Source organism: Ranitomeya imitator, chromosome 7 (genome assembly GCF_032444005.1).
Source record: "Ranitomeya imitator isolate aRanImi1 chromosome 7, aRanImi1.pri, whole genome shotgun sequence".
Taxonomy (NCBI): domain Eukaryota; kingdom Metazoa; phylum Chordata; class Amphibia; order Anura; family Dendrobatidae; genus Ranitomeya; species Ranitomeya imitator.
In genome coordinates this window covers 34208632-34224485 of record NC_091288.1, presented here as the reverse complement: position 1 = coordinate 34224485, position 15854 = coordinate 34208632, and the positions used below count along the sequence as shown (strand labels likewise).

Below are 15854 nucleotides of genomic sequence, written 5' to 3'. Positions count from 1 at the left end.
CCACAAAGTCACTGCTGGCTGCGTTCTCTTAACCCCTATGTGCCAGCTCTGACACAAGCATCTTCTCACTCAGTCAGTGCAGCCAGGCAGGCACATAGGGGTTAAGAGAAGGCAGCCAGTGTGACTGTTTGTGGGCGGAGAGAGCACGTTCTCTGCTCTCCCCCCTGGGTGGCTGCAGACAGTGCTGCTGAGCTGAACTTATCAGGAAGATTCCGGAGGAGCTAGTCCTACCAGAGTGCAAAGGTATCCAGCAATAATTGCAGTTGGTCCTGTGGCTCAGTCTGCTGCTGTCTGTCTCTGCTGCCTAAAAATGTGGGTGATGTCTGGAGGAGCAGCTGGTGGGGTGCAGCCTGTAGCCACCCAGCTCTCCCAGAACCCCAGAATACATGCATGCTGCACCAAACCTGCACCAGTGGGGTAGGAAGAAGCTTAACCCCTTCCCATCTGTATGAAGGTTATTGCTAAACCTTAAATATAACAATCTGACCCGCATAAATGGGGTTAACCAGATGCCAGGAGGAAGGGGAGCTGCTGCCATGTGGGCTGTAGGTTGGGGCCCCGTGGCCCCATGCTGGTGACTGGAGGGACTCTGCCCAGTGCTGGCATGTGGGTGATTTCTGCTCCGGAGTCTCAGCTTCTCTCCTCCAGGTCACACTGTGCAGTCACAGCAACATTGGTTGTGTCTGTCCAGGTCCCAGCAGCTGCCACCGCTCCCACCAAGGACATGGCATCACTTAACCCTTCCCCTGCAGCCACCGGCAACAAATCCACATTATTCCTTGATTAAATCAGGTTCCAACCCAATAGAGGAGCAGACATTTCCTGCTGCCATTAGGATCCGGGACGGGGTGACATTGGTGCCCTGCTACTCTGTAGTGGGGGGTGACAAGTGTAACATGGGGTAACGATGAAGGAGAAATGCACAGGATAATAGTGAGCGTGACAGAGGGCAGTGTATGGTATGGAGCAGTCACGGGTGGGCTGCAGGATCCCCCCATACTGTACATGATTGCTCGGGACAGGGAGGCCTTTAATGAGCTTCTAATGACGGGGCACTAATTGGGTCATTAGGGTTTGTGGAAAGGATTCAGCATCAGGTCCCTCATTAATGCCCGAGCCGCCTGTTACTTTGTAGCACAGATCTGTTAGGGCCGCAAAACCAAACAACGTTGTTTATGTAGAAAAGTCTTTGTTTCATAGAAAAACTCAAAACAGAAAAGATTTTCTGATACAACAACGCCCTGCTCACGACACTGCACAGCACCTCTCCTGTATATATACACTGCACAGCACCTTTCCTCCTGTATATATACACTGCACAGTACCACTCCTCCTGTCCTGTATATATACACTGCAGAATTTACAATAGCTGTCACTCATGTAAGAAGTGAAATCTGGCATTGTACTATACATTTCTCTGCCATATCTGTGCATCATAAATCGGGTATGTGTTAAAGGGGGGGGGCCCACTGAGACTCTTTCGCCCGGGGCCCTCAAAAACCTGGAGCCGGCCCTGGGAATAGGGACAGTTTTTATACTTATTGAACTTGTGAAGTGTATTTCTCATCATGCCCTGACAGGTGACAACAATCAGGGCATGATGAGAGTTGTAGTTTTGCAACTGGTAGGGAAACTCGGCTGTAGTGAATGAGAGCCACAAGACCAGGCTTTTACTCTGGTTTTATGTGAAATTTCATGTACACTTTAAAAAAAGTGCAGTCACACTGCTATATTACAGTATGTAATTAGCCTTTCACGTGCCTTGGAATATAAATGCAAAGCAAACTTCAACATCCCAACACTTTGTATTTAGCATATCTAGGAAAGGAATGAGATAAAAAAGACCATTCTGGGAGATTATCTGCTGCTCTGCAGAAGGTGTGATAAGATAACAAAGCCTTGGTGGTGATTTTAGATGATGTTTGCAGTGTATACACTTGTCTTAGGCTGTGTTCACACGTTCCGGTTTTTTCGCGGTTTTTCCCTATAAAAACGCTATAAAACCGCAAAAAAAACGCATACAAGAAGCATCCCATCATTTAGAATGAATTCCGCATGTTTTGTGCACATGATGCGTTTTTTTCCGCATAAAAAACGCATCAGGCACAAAATCCGGACATGCTCATTCTTTTTGCGGTTTTTATGCGGATTTCCCACTACAAAATGCATTGGGAAGTGTCCGGAAAAAACCGCGGAAAAAACGCGTCAAAAACGCGGCAAAAACGCGGCAAAACCGCGGCAAAAAACGCATGCGGATTTCTTCCGGATTTCATGCAGAAAATGTCCGGTTTTTCACAGGAATTTTCTGCATGAATTCCTGAACGTGTGCACTTAGCCTAAGGGTACCGTCACACAGTGGCATTTTGATCGCTACGACGGCACGATTTGTGACGTTCCAGCGATATATCCGTGACGTTCCAGCGATCTCGCTGTGTCTGACACGCTCCTGCGATCAGGGACCCCGCTGAGAATCGTACGTCGTAGCAGATCGTTTGAAACTTTCTTTCGTCGTCTAGTGTCCCGCTGTGGCGGCATGATCGAATGGTGTGACAAAGGTGTGCACGATATTGTATACGATGTGCGCATAGTAACCAACGGCTTCTACATCGCACATACGTCATGAAATTATCGCTCCAGCGTCGTACATTGCAAAGTGTGACAGCAGTCTACGACGCTGGAGCGATATTGTTACGATGCTGGAGCGTCACGGATCGTGCCGTCGTAGCGATGAAAATGCCACTGTGTGATGGTACCCTTAAGGTACCATCACACTCAGTGACGCTGCAGTGATATAGACAACGAGCCGATCGCTGCAGCGTCGCTGTTTAGGTCGCTGTAGAGACGTCAAACACTGCAGCTCCAGAACGATGCAGGAGCGATCCAGTGACGTAACGGTGACTCACTAATCGTTCTCGCTGGTTGTTAGCTCCATGTAAAATGTTGCTGGCATCGTTGCTTTTGATGTCAAACATGACGATACACGCCGACCTGACGACCAAATAAAGTTCTGGACTTCCAGCTCCGACCAGCGATGGCAAAGCGGGATCCAGATCGCTGCTGCGTGTCAAACACAACGAGATCGCTATCCAGCATGTTGCAACGTCACTGATTGTCGTCGTTCTCATTGCAAAGTTGCTGAATGTGACGGTACCTTTAGGCCAGCTGTACACATTAGAAGTATATTGCTCAGACTCTATGGTTTTGGCTGGACCTGCCAACCACCTCTTTTGGGAGTCTTTTGATTCCCCTCTGATGGGGAAGATTAGGTTATTTTCCCAGATGCATTCATTTTTGGGAGAAAGTCACAAACCGAGGCCTTCCTCTGTCCTTGTCTTGGGCCGAGGTGAGCGTGCATGTGTATGGGCAGGTTGATTGAGATGACCCCTATCAGAGGTGTATGGCAAACCCAATGTGTTCTTCCATTAAACATCTTATTTTTGTTTCTAAATGTGGATTTCCTTTACTATAAAGCTTCTCCAGGACATGAGCTATTTAGTTTTATGAACCTATTTATCCCAATTTACAGAGATTATCCTAGTACTTTGGACAGTGCTGGAGCTTGTAACATAGTTTATATCTGCTGTGTTAATCCTGATGCAATAACATTTACAACATTATGGTTTCCCTTTTACTCAAGTATATTGATAATTGCTAGAGCTTGTAGTATATTAAATACTTAGCAGAATTTAATAAAAGTATGGATGTGTTGTTCTCATATGACGAACAAATTAGGCAGTGTTTCTGAACTTTCCTATACAGAGGGAGACATATAACCCACTGCAAACATTTTATTTTTCTATGGGAGTCGATGGCCGCCTTATGCCACTGCATGTGTCCATCGGAGGTATATGTCAGGGAATGCTCCTGCCATATATCCCCAGTCATAAATAGGCCCAAACATATTGTCATGATCCAGGCTGGGGTTTGTTTCTTGCTATTCTCTCCCCTGTCTGGTCATGCGGGGTTAATCTTCTTTGCCTCGTTTTGGGGTCTCTTTGGCTATTTTTGCCCACTGCCATCTGCAGGCAGTGTCAGTTATAGTTCCTGCCCAGGCTCAAGCAGCTGACCCCATTACTCCCTGATTTGTCCTCTGCCTGTTTGCACAGTTCCCGTGTCTTCCCATTCCTACTACCCCACTTGTCTGAGTGTTTTTTCCCTGTGCTATGACCTCAGGTATCTGACCCGGCTAGACCTCAGACTTGTTATACTGTCTCACGTTTCCGGTATCTCTGCTACCGTCTGGCTCCGACTTCTCTGCCTCGTACTTGACCACGTGTGTAGCTGTTTCCTCTGGTACTGACCATTTCTGACCCGGCTCGTCTGACCACTCTCGCCACTTGTGGCGCCCGCGCTGCCGTACTGTGGTGCTACGCTGTGAGTGCAACCTTTCTTACTCTACCAGCACCCCCTGGTGAGGGTTGCGCTATACTGCATGATGGCAGCATTACACATATGATTTGGACTTGTTGGATTCCCTACCTCAATTTGGACTCCATTATTTACTTTTAGTGGAAACTTCATGGGACTATATAGTCATTTTCCATCCTATGGTTTGTTATCTCCGATCCCACACACAATAACTTATGCATGCTTCGTACATACTTGATGGATCCCTTTGGAATGGGGAAAAGTAATCAGTGTTACTGCTGTTGTATGTATGCGAAATAAACCGACTTGCCAATTTTTCTCAAATCTCCTGGAGACTACTGGAAAACGGGGAGACCTCTCCCAAGTATTCTCCCACAACATATAGGAACACATTGCTTCAAAGTAGGAAGGCGTAGATGAGTACATGAGCTGGAAAAGTGGCTTATCTATAGGTGAAAAATTTCCTACAATATTTCTAAATTTAACTAAGTTTTCACGTCTAAGGATGCACATAATATTATTACTAGTGATATTTCATAGATCATTCATGGATCTTTTCGATTAGTGAATGAAAGTGAAGAGTATAAAAAGTGTAATATTTATTACTCTGTATTTCGTCCTACTTTATGGCTTCAGGAAAGATCTGAACAGATTTTTCTATATAGATATAATGTATTTAGAATTTTGGAAAATTAAGAAAGATTTACAGGCTTTAAAGCCCTAAATTTAACTTATTTTTAATGGGTCTTAAAAGTACGGTACTTTAATATTGATGGCCTATCCTTATGGCTGACCATTAATATTTTATTCTGCCAATTAGTGAGCCCTGCATCCACTTTGTTGGTTACCCACGCAGACATGCCCTGTATATCATTGGCGCAACTGACTACAAATCAGTTCCACTCATGTTTGAGTCACGGCCCCTTCTTTGGTGAGTTACGTAGAGTATGAACCAACAAACCAATCAATTGTTATTGACCTATACCAAGAAGAAGCTATAGATATAAAAGTCATTGTGTCAGAGTTAAAAAGAAAATCTGAAACACAAAAAGAAAAGAAAGAAAGAAAAACATTCCCACATTGTCAAAACATCTGTAGACCTTCATTGATCTTTGGTTGTATGGCAGCAGTAATAATACACCCAATTGCTGGCCTCAAGGATGGTGCCCAAAAGTTTAGCATGTGACCCTTGTGTGAAATGATTGGCTGCAGTGTTCACATGCTGGTAGGTCATGCAATTTATATTATTCAGTAACCGCTTGTAAATTGGCAGCTTGACATGTCTTGGACGGGAGGTATGTGTCCCCGAGGTGTCAAGCCTCGGTGATGTAGGACCCGGAGAAGCAGGCTCCAGCACACACAGTGCTGAGAGGTGTTTTAATTGGCCCGAATTATGGGTCCAGGTTTTAAGAGCAGCTGAAAGAGATGGGTGGGATCAGCTGCTCACTTTCCTCTAGTCCAGGTCTTGTGATGGCCGATTTAAGGCAGCTGGTGATGTCTCACTATGTCTGGGTGTGGGCAAGGTGAGGAGGCCTTGTATGCACTGGTCAGACTCTGCTTGAGTGTGAGAGTGAAAGTTTAATGCTTAAATGGGTGCTCTATATGGAATGGTAACTTTTAGTGATGAGCGAGTGTGCTCGTTACTCGGGTTTTCTGAGCATGCTCAGGTGGTGTCCGAGCATCTTGGGCGTGCTCGTAGATTATGTTTGAGTCCTCGCAGCTGCATGATTTGCGGCTGCTAGACAGCCTGAATACATGTGGGGATTCCCTAACAAACAGGCAATACCTGCATGTATTCAGGCTGTCTAGCAGCATGCTCGCAAAAACCCGAGTAATGAGCACACTCGCTCATCACTAGTTATTTTCCATTTTTGTTCTGTTATACCTTTTATACCCAGAAGAGGCTGTTTTATTTTGTTAAACCTGACTGTTTATGGACATTTAATAAACCGCCCGTTTATTTTGAATGGACAAACGGAAACCTTGTGTCTGAACCAGCGTCTACCACAGAGCTGATCTCTCACACCCGTTAAAGTCCCCCAAAACGCCATCAATGCTCAGAATCCGATCAATCCATTTAATTATTTTTGCTAAATTTTGGACAACATGAGGGACAGAGATATTGCTCTCCATTACTGTAAAGAACTTTTTTTCTTTTAATGATAGAAATAAGGCTACTCTTTAGCTTATGTACTTTGCTTAACTAGTGCCAAAGGCCTCATACGGATTGATGTAACACTCAGAGATTAACAATGTTTTACTTGGTTTACTGCATGACATACAGTGAAGAGGTAGTAAATCATTGCACTTTGTTCAAGGCAATAGTGGCTTTATAAGCTCCAGGAATTTGGTGAGACATTAGTTTTTTTTATTTTTAGATCGTTGAGATTAATCATGAAATAGATAAAGTAGAAAATACATATAGATAAAATGGAGCAGAAAACATTTATTTGCTTTGAAATTAAGCAGTTGCAAAAACTTGATTAACATTTTTGGAAAAGCACGTTGAATCTGGATGCAGAAAACATGTCCAACGCGATAAGGATGTTTACTTCATATCTATGCATAATGTGCAAGATGATCCAAAATTCATGAAAAAATAAGATTGTTTTTGAAAATCACTTTTAGGGGTTGTCCAGCTAAAACAAATTGAACCTAAATGTGCTTAGATTAGCAAATTATACAGCTTACTAATATAGTTCACATGTGAAAAGTGCCCCGTTCTTCAGCTATAAGTTCTGGTCTTGGATCTTGGCAGGTCCTCTTTCTGTTTGTGTCAGACACAGGACAGCTTTTCCTATGTCAGCACCTGACCAGTGTTGCGTGAAGGGGGCTGGTTGGCTGTTTGTTTCAATAGCTAAGCCAGCCCCCTTCTAACTAAACTACACCTAAGTACCTAAAATACCAATTTCTATGACTGTAGATTCAGAGAATCCATATAGAGCCTTGTGTATAATATATTACTCCTGTCTTTTAGTCCATCTGCATAATATTTTTTTTTCTATACTAGAATCTAGCATCTCAATTTTTTCTTCCCTTGCTCCAAAAAGTCTACAATAAGTGTAATTACCGTATTCTATAATCTTGTCCAGCTGCCTCCCGCTGCGGTACTAGCTGGGAAAGCTCCTCAATACCGAAAAAAGTTGCATCAGACCTGCTGTGAACATTTTGGAAATAAAATGGGGGGGTAAAAAAAATGTTTATACTTAATCAGAAAAGGTCAGGGTCTATCTATAATGGCTCACTTGGGAAGACCCCAAAAAATAATAGATTATTAAAATATAACTTTTATTGAATGTCAATAATAAAAGGGACTAACAGCATGTAAATCACACAGCAAAGAGTGATGATCCTGGACTATCCATATAAAATTCTCATCTATGTTCCTGCCTACCCATGGAGGATGGCACCCTTGATATGCGACATTGGTGCCCCTGCTCTTCGGCAGCTGTCCATCGAGGAGTCGGGGCGCAAATGTCGCATATCCAGGGGGCCAACCTCCGCTGGTGGGCAGGAACATACGTGAGAATTTTATAGGGATAGTCCAGGATCATCACTCTCTGCTGTGTGTTGTGTGTTTTACGTGTTGTTAGTCCTTTTTATTATTGACATTCAATAACTGTTAAATAAAGGGGGGGCACATTTGGTATTTTGACTGTGAATTACCTATGAGTAACTCTTCTGAATGACTAGAGACAACCCCTTAAATTACCTTTGAAACTCTGCATGGAGCATTTCATATGCCAATGATAAATTGGACCCATTCCCCTAACTGAAGTAGAAACCTGTCTATATGAACAACATATATAGTGGGGTAACTTGATGCTCGTGGGCCCCAATCGAAAAACTCCCAACAGTGCCCCCAATTACTGTAGGTCTTTAATAGTAATGATATTTTCATATTGGCCAAAGGGACTTTTTGTGTCCCTCTAGGCTCCAGGGCCCGGGTGAAATTGCAATCCCTGCACCTATAGTTATACCTTGAACATATATCATATGACAATCATCCTTTAATTTACCAAGATTAACAGCAACGTCTGTAGGAAAGAATTTTACTTCTGATTTGCTTTCTAATAAAAGCCTATTTTGTATTAAAAACCCATTGAAAGTCTTCACGTATAATACAGGGCTCTTGGGTCCAGAAGATTCCCGTGGCCAGAATGACTTCCCACTTCTCAAAACAGGTCCGAGATGGAATAAGAGTCATTCCGCTTACCGCATTGACTTCTCTGGCTTGAGGATGTTCTCCTAAAATTTCTGCACTGGAGTTGAGTTTATTGGAGCGTCCTTAACATTAGTTTTGTGTCTTTCCTTAGGAATTATAGCGTACCTAAGAAATGTACCACAAGTTCTTTATTTAAAGGCATCGGGGCAACTTTATCAGTGTTTTACCTTAGGACTTATTCATTAGTGTTGTAATCTATCATCGATGTTACTTACCGCCGTGTTATTCTTTCCTCAGTCATATGGTGGTTATGTAACGTCCATGGTCCTTGGCCAGGGTACGGGCCTGTTTAAATGTGGTATGGCTGTCGCTCCTGTTTCTAATTGGGAATTTTATGGTAAGTAAACCATCCTGCTATATGTAAATCACCTACAAAATCTACCGTATTATGTCATTCTCATAGTCGTTGTCAATAATCAATGTATCAAGGAAAAGAGAAGACACAAAAGAAGAGTAACCTGGGCTGGAAACAATCCCTTACAATAAAGTGTTCCCCCCACATAGCACCTAGGATAAAGAAGTACTCCTATACATGATGTACACTAGAGTAAACCATGATCAAGAAAAGAGGGTTATTTAAATATTGAAAATGTTTCTTGATATAAAAGCACAGTTCTAAAATATGCATCAAGGTCCAAAAAGGTGAAATACAAGATAAGATGAAAAGGTTGAAGCACAAAAGCAAAATAACAGTAGGTCTATAGGCCTGACAATTGGTCAAAGATTGAACTCAAATGAATAACATCAATTATGGTAAATGACTGGTAACAATTTACACACCATTAGTCATATACAAGAGATAGTACAATATATATTCAATAATACCGAGGGCACAATCATATAGTAAGGATGAAACTAGGGAAAGCAGTATATAAGTAAGGTGCCAGAGCAAAAGAGACAGTTTATGATCTCTCTATTCCCACATTCCCTTAGAGTTGAACAGTTCAAAGTCAATAATCTGCCTTACATGTCTCTGGGATTATATCTTGCTTATATTAGACAGATTTTAATCCTAGCAAGTTAAAAAGTAGAGAGCAGGTGTCGTTACTGTAGTAAAGTTTTTCGAGATGTTGAAGGACTTCTACCAAGTTTAGAAGTTATCCCCTATTCCATGATTTAATAACTTTCCGATTGCTGTGGGTCATTCCGCTGGGACCCCCACCATTCAAAGCTCTTTATAGTCCTGTATGAATAGAGTGGTGGTCAATCATGAACCCTACTGTTACATTAATTTTTCATGGGACCACTGTAGATAGCCGAGCACTACATCCAGCTCGTCTTCAGCACGCTCATTAAGACTGAATGTAGCCACAGTGCACATGGTCAACCATCACTCCATTCACATGGGGCTTTTGAGCACCCTAGTTCTTGGGATTGATGGTGATTAGTGATGTGCGAGTATACTCGTTGCTCAGGTTTTCCCAAGCACGCTCGGGTGACCTCCAAGTATTTGTTATTGCTCGGAGATATTGTTTTCATTGCCTCAGTTGCATGATTTACGGCTTCCAGATACGCTGAATACATGTGAGGAATGCCTGTTTGGGAATTCCCACATGTATTCAGCTTATCTGGAAGCCGTAAATCATGCAACTGAGGCAATGAAAACTATATCTCCAAGCAATAACAAATACTCGGAGGTCACCCAAGCGTGCTCGGGAAAACCCGAGCAACGAATATACTCGCTCATCACTAATGGTGATCCCAGCAGTTAAACTTCCTGAGGATAGAGTATGACTTCCAGAATTGGTACAAACCTTTTAAATGAGATTTTTATTCTTAGGGCTCGCCCACACAAGCGTTGATCCTCTCATTCAAAAGAATCGTCTCAATTATCCTAATGACACTCAGATCAAATTCTGATTCGAGATTGATCAGAGTGTCAGCTTACTGCGATCCGATTCCCTTGGATGAGAGAATTGTAGCACAAGTGCAGAGAAGATGGAGAACTTAATTTCTCCATCTTCTCCGTTGCCTGAGTCCGCCCAAATCGGATTGCACACTAATGACATCTTAGTGTAGTCAGATGTTTTACACGCGTGTCTTCGGTGTGCCGTACGTGTTTAACGTTGCAAAGTATGGGAGAAGTTTTGTAATTTCATTCTTTCTTTATCCATACCATTTTTTCACGTATGTGTTTTATACGGATGTATGAATGAAAGGAGCAGAGCTGTGCATGCTCAACCTCTATGCTTTGTCTATGGGACTTTTGAAAATAGCCAGGCTCCGGGCTTAGCTTTCTCCATTAGTCTCATATGCAATAAATTGCACCGAGTTAAAGCATTTGCAGCTCTGATGGAAAACGGTTCTGAAGGTACCTGGCAGCTCCTCACTCCTATGGTGAGATGATAGATCAAGAGATAAGGAAGTGTAAATATTTGGGTGGATGCCGGTTTTACTTCTCAGAAGAAGATTTGTTGGCATCAGTTAACCCATGTATATAACTGCTTACTTTATCTCTTATGAATCTTTCTATATCTTTAAGATTTTTTGCTTCCTCGTAGAGTTGTGGGTCATTAGGCAGTTAGGAAAAGTAGCTTGAAGAAAAGGTCATCTGCCATAGTGCTATACTCTTCATGATGTCATTTTGATTACTCTTTATTTAGAAACGTCGTGTTCACATTTTATTTCTCTTTCTCATTCCTTCCAGCATCCATCTACACAGAGCGATACATGGGGCTTCCAACCAAAGCAGACAACCTCCAAAATTATCAGGTATTCAGGAATTAGAAGGCGGCAGGATGGCTTAGCTTGTGAGTTTGGGAATTGTAGGTAAGGTTGGCAACAAACCCTGGTGGATCACTAAGAAAATAAATCACTAGACATTAAAACCAACGGAATCGGTAATGACAACCCCGATTGGAAGACTGACATTACTCCTTAATATGATTTTCAATTTTCAGAATTGTTTGTATAAGTTTCACATGACTAATGAAAAAATAAATACATACTTTTCAAAACTCCTGTTCAGAAGTTTTCAGAGTCCCCCACTAGCTTTTTATTACAAGGGCACGGCCATCGCGAGGGTGCAGCAGTGATTACAGCCCCTCACCACCCCGGCCATAATGAGACTAGCACGTGCCGTTCTTGTATTTCTAGAAATATGCAACTTAAACAGATGTCTTCCATGCCTCTTTAATGATAGTAAGGCAGGTGATGATGGAGTTCTCCACAGATGTCAGCCATACCAATTGGCCCCCATTCACACATTAAAGATTTCACAGCTTATGTTTTCAGCCTGTGCCAAGATTCATCTCAAATGTAGTTTCCGCACCCCATGCTATGAATTATGTTTAGTCACAGAAATAATTTGCCTGTTACCTTTTCTGCAAGGAATAGCTGAGGCTTAGTCTGAATAAATGGCAAATGCCACACTCACTGCATACTTCCGTAGAAGAAATCCAAGCGTCAGTGTCAGACTCATAACACGTAAACACATGTTGGGTTTTAATGCCAACGTGTCAACTGAGCTTAGTTTAGTTGTTTCGCACATAGGCCTCATTTCATCATCTATATTTTCTACGTCACTTTTTTCTTGTGGTTTTTTAAAGACTTTTTAAAAAGTTACAATTGATGATTCATCCAATCGCTAAACTCCACCCTCACTGCGAAAAGCAAAAAAACAGGCAAACACATATGAAATAGACTTAAAAAGGAGCAAATAAAATAATTAATTAGGGTTCAAACAAAAAAAGGTCCAAAACACACAAGACTCAACATGAAAGCGCAAAGACAATGCTGAATCGGGCCATTTTGTAAAAGAATAATAGAAAAAATACAAGTTGAATTTCTGTAATTTTTTGGCCACAATTTTGTCCCAATTCATCAAAACTTTGAAAAGTTGTATAATTTTGGTGCAACTGGTGGATGTGTTAAAAGTATTTGACGCTTGGTGTTCTCAAAATTTTTGGCCACCCTAAACAACATCAGTCTAGATGTATTGGGCCACCGACAATTGAGAGAGAAACGCAGCGAAAATTCCACATTTTAATATGCTGTTTGAATTGTTTTCTGAGCATTTTTTCGTGCGTTTTTTTTGCTGCTCAACATCATTGATCTCAATGGGGAAAAACGCAGAAAAAATCACTGAAAAATTTGACGTGCTAAATTTTTAAGAAAAAAACCCACAGGTCATACAGTGCACTGCAAACAGATATGAAAAAAGCAAAAGTGCTAAGTGTGAGCAAGCCCTAATTGTCTCTCAACCGATCTTATCTGCTCATAATAATATGCCATTTTTAATCTTGCCACATGCAAAACATCCGTCCAAAGTCAATGAATTGGCTTACCGTAATCAGTGGAAAAAATTGTAATGTTCTAATCTAAAGTTTCCAAAGGCAAATTAAAGTGTTGTCAAAAAAAGATAATTTTATAGACTTGCATAAGAGTTAATGCCATCACCAAACACAAAGCCTTTTTATATTAGTTGTGCATCACAAATCACGTCTAATGAATTACTTCTTCCTTTTTTTTTCAGAATTCAACAGTAATGTCCAGGGCAGACAATTTCAGGAAGGTAGATTACCTACTCATTCACGGAACGGCAGATGGTAGGTGCTATCAAGAGCCAATCTACAGGGCAAACAATCAGCCAGAATCAGAGAATAACTTTGTTTGATTAGCAATAAGCACACTACTTAGTTTCTGATAGACACTAGTACCTAAAAGTGTTTATGTCGTACCGGTTCTCAAGCTGTGATGATGATGATGATGCTATCGTTTTTATCAATAGTCATCTTGCCCTAATGCATCATGGCTAAACTGTCAAATATTTATCCATTTTAGATATGGTTAGCAAATATATTTGATTATGTGTTTCCTCATAGATAATGTACATTTCCAGCAAGCTGCTCTGATATCCAAAGCTTTGGTTGATGCCCAAGTGGATTTTGAAGCAATGGTAAATTCCCATATATTAAAGATTTTATGTCAAGGCTATAATTTATTGCTGGTAGATGGTGATGTAATATAATGTGTCTGAATGGGGTAAGGTATCAGTTACGAGCCAAATAGTGGCCCAATACAGGCCCATTAGAGAGATTCATTCATCATATTTAAAGGAAGTTAGTGCGTATACAAATATAGCATCTACCATATGGTACTTTAGGGGAATAGACCAATTTGGCTGAATTTTTGAACCCTGTATGCATTGATCTGGAGTTTTCTGCAGGGTGCCTTAAGCCACGTCAGAACCAGAGAGTCAGAGAAAAGGACAAAATCAGATTCAAATGCGCAATCAAGGATAACCGAGACAGAACCCATGAGGTCAACCAGAATCAAAGGTTGAGGGTAATCAGGCAGTACAGAACCAAGTTGGTCAAGTCAATGATTACGCATATGAAGAAATATTACCAATTGTACATGATGCACCAGATTTCCAAAAAAAGTTTGCCTCATCTGTTAAAAAGGTAACCAAGTTGGCTACAAGCCCAGTTCCAGGGTTATGGTATTCTCTCCATGGGCCCTCAAGTTGCATCAGAATCAGAGTTAGAATCCAGGAGATCGATCAGAATCAAAGGCAAAGAAGTCCAGAATCCCACCAGCCAACTGGCCAAATCAATGTATATACAGATGTAGCAATATGTAACGTGACGTTTCCAATTGCAATTGCATATCATATGATGCAGTCAGATTTTAAGTTAAAGTTTGCCTCATCTGTCGAATGTAGACCCAAGTTGTCTGGGTTCTGAAAATCCATTTGCAGGGTTATGAACTTGTCTGCAAAGGCCTCCAGGTTGCAGCAGAACCAGAGTCAAGGGTAGCAACAAAGTCGGATTCAGAATCCAGAAGGTCAAACAGAATGAAAGGCAGAGAGAAGTCAGACAGTCCAAGTGTCAAATCAGTGACAGCGTCCAGGGTTAATCAAGAAACTGGTCAGGAATGCAGCAAGTTCAAACCGCACGATAACAAGAGGATTTAAATTGAGCTGATCGGCCTCCAATCTTTGTTCTATGATTATCCCGTCAGCTACACCTGGATTTTTGTGACAAAGCAATAATCTACTTTAACTTTGAATGCTTTTTGACAGAGTGTAACATTAGAAGAGTTTGGAAGTTATCATCCGCACTTATGCCGGATATAAAAAGGCACCACAACTTCCAGTTTCATTAACAGTTATTGAAACTTTAAAGTAAACTAAAGTGAGATCTAGAACCCAGATTTGCCAAGATCTGTTGCACTTTCTCCACCATTGGTACCTTTAAAACTGAAAAATCCCCCTTAGGTTTTCTTACTCATACCAAACATATAAATTACATCATAATCAGCACATAGGAAATGATAGATTAAATTGTCCAAGGAATTATTTCCCCATCAAACATGTTGAGACAGCAACAAAACCTTTAACCAAATCTAAACCATATGCCCAAAACCCGGCAGTCGGAAGTTATATCCTATACTCCTATTAAATAGTGAACCGCAGGCTTGCTAAATCAGTTCCACACCATTACTGTGTGTCATATCATGAACTTTCTGCATAGCAGTGGCACTGGGAAGTTATCTTGACGTTCCCAAACCTTGGGATCCAATCAGTGTACATATGAATGCATTTTACACGGTTAGGGCCTCTAGTACTGGGATTTTGCGGAGTAGGAAGATGGTTGGCTTCTTCTTATCTATCACAGATCTCAATATACTACACATTATGACCAGTAGCATAGAGTTATGTACTGAGCTATTGTTCTTCTCATGTCATATATTTTTATTATCTTTTTATCTCCAGTGGTACACAGACAAGGATCACTCAATTGGTGGATCCGGAAGAAAACATCTATACAATCACATGACTCACTTTCTTAAGAAATGTTTTTCTTTGTCATGAGTTATAGTCACTGACACCCCCTCCCCAAATATATTATATTTTTGGATGTTGACTAATTTGACAAATTAATAATTCCCTGTATGGACAGATCTTCAGGATGCCTTCCCTGTGTCAATTTTCTTTGTTTTGCTGTTCCCATTGTCTTACACCATACAACTCAGATAATAGAATTATGCATATGGTCAAAAACTACTATTTCTGCTAAATAAATAATAGAAACTTTGTGTGAGATGTTGCTTTTTTTTAATACAGGATAAACGTTCATTTCTTTAATTAATGAAAACCCATCACAGTTTTACATGAATTTTCTACCCTTGTCCTGTGAAAAAATTTTTTTTACATGTGATACTGGTTACCTTTAGTTAATAAAACTCCACTAAGTTTTAGTCTGCACTCTTTGTTAATTTTCCACCCCCCTGATATGCAGTGTTCATTCTAATCCAA

The 15854-nt window shown here is 41.2% G+C and overlaps 1 protein-coding gene across 1 annotated transcript in view; it reads left to right on the top strand.

Annotated features, from left to right (window-relative positions):
• LOC138644533 (prolyl endopeptidase FAP-like) overlaps positions 1–15634 on the top strand; it is a 164566-nt gene extending 148932 nt beyond the window's left edge. The window contains exons 22-26 of the mRNA XM_069733051.1: positions 8831–8930; positions 11241–11305; positions 13068–13140; positions 13417–13490; positions 15312–15634. Coding sequence (XP_069589152.1) covers positions 8831–8930; positions 11241–11305; positions 13068–13140; positions 13417–13490; positions 15312–15410 — 411 coding nt within the window. The 3' untranslated portion in view covers positions 15411–15634. The remainder of the gene's footprint in view (positions 1–8830; positions 8931–11240; positions 11306–13067; positions 13141–13416; positions 13491–15311) is intronic.
• Positions 15635–15854: the final 220 nt, after the last annotated feature.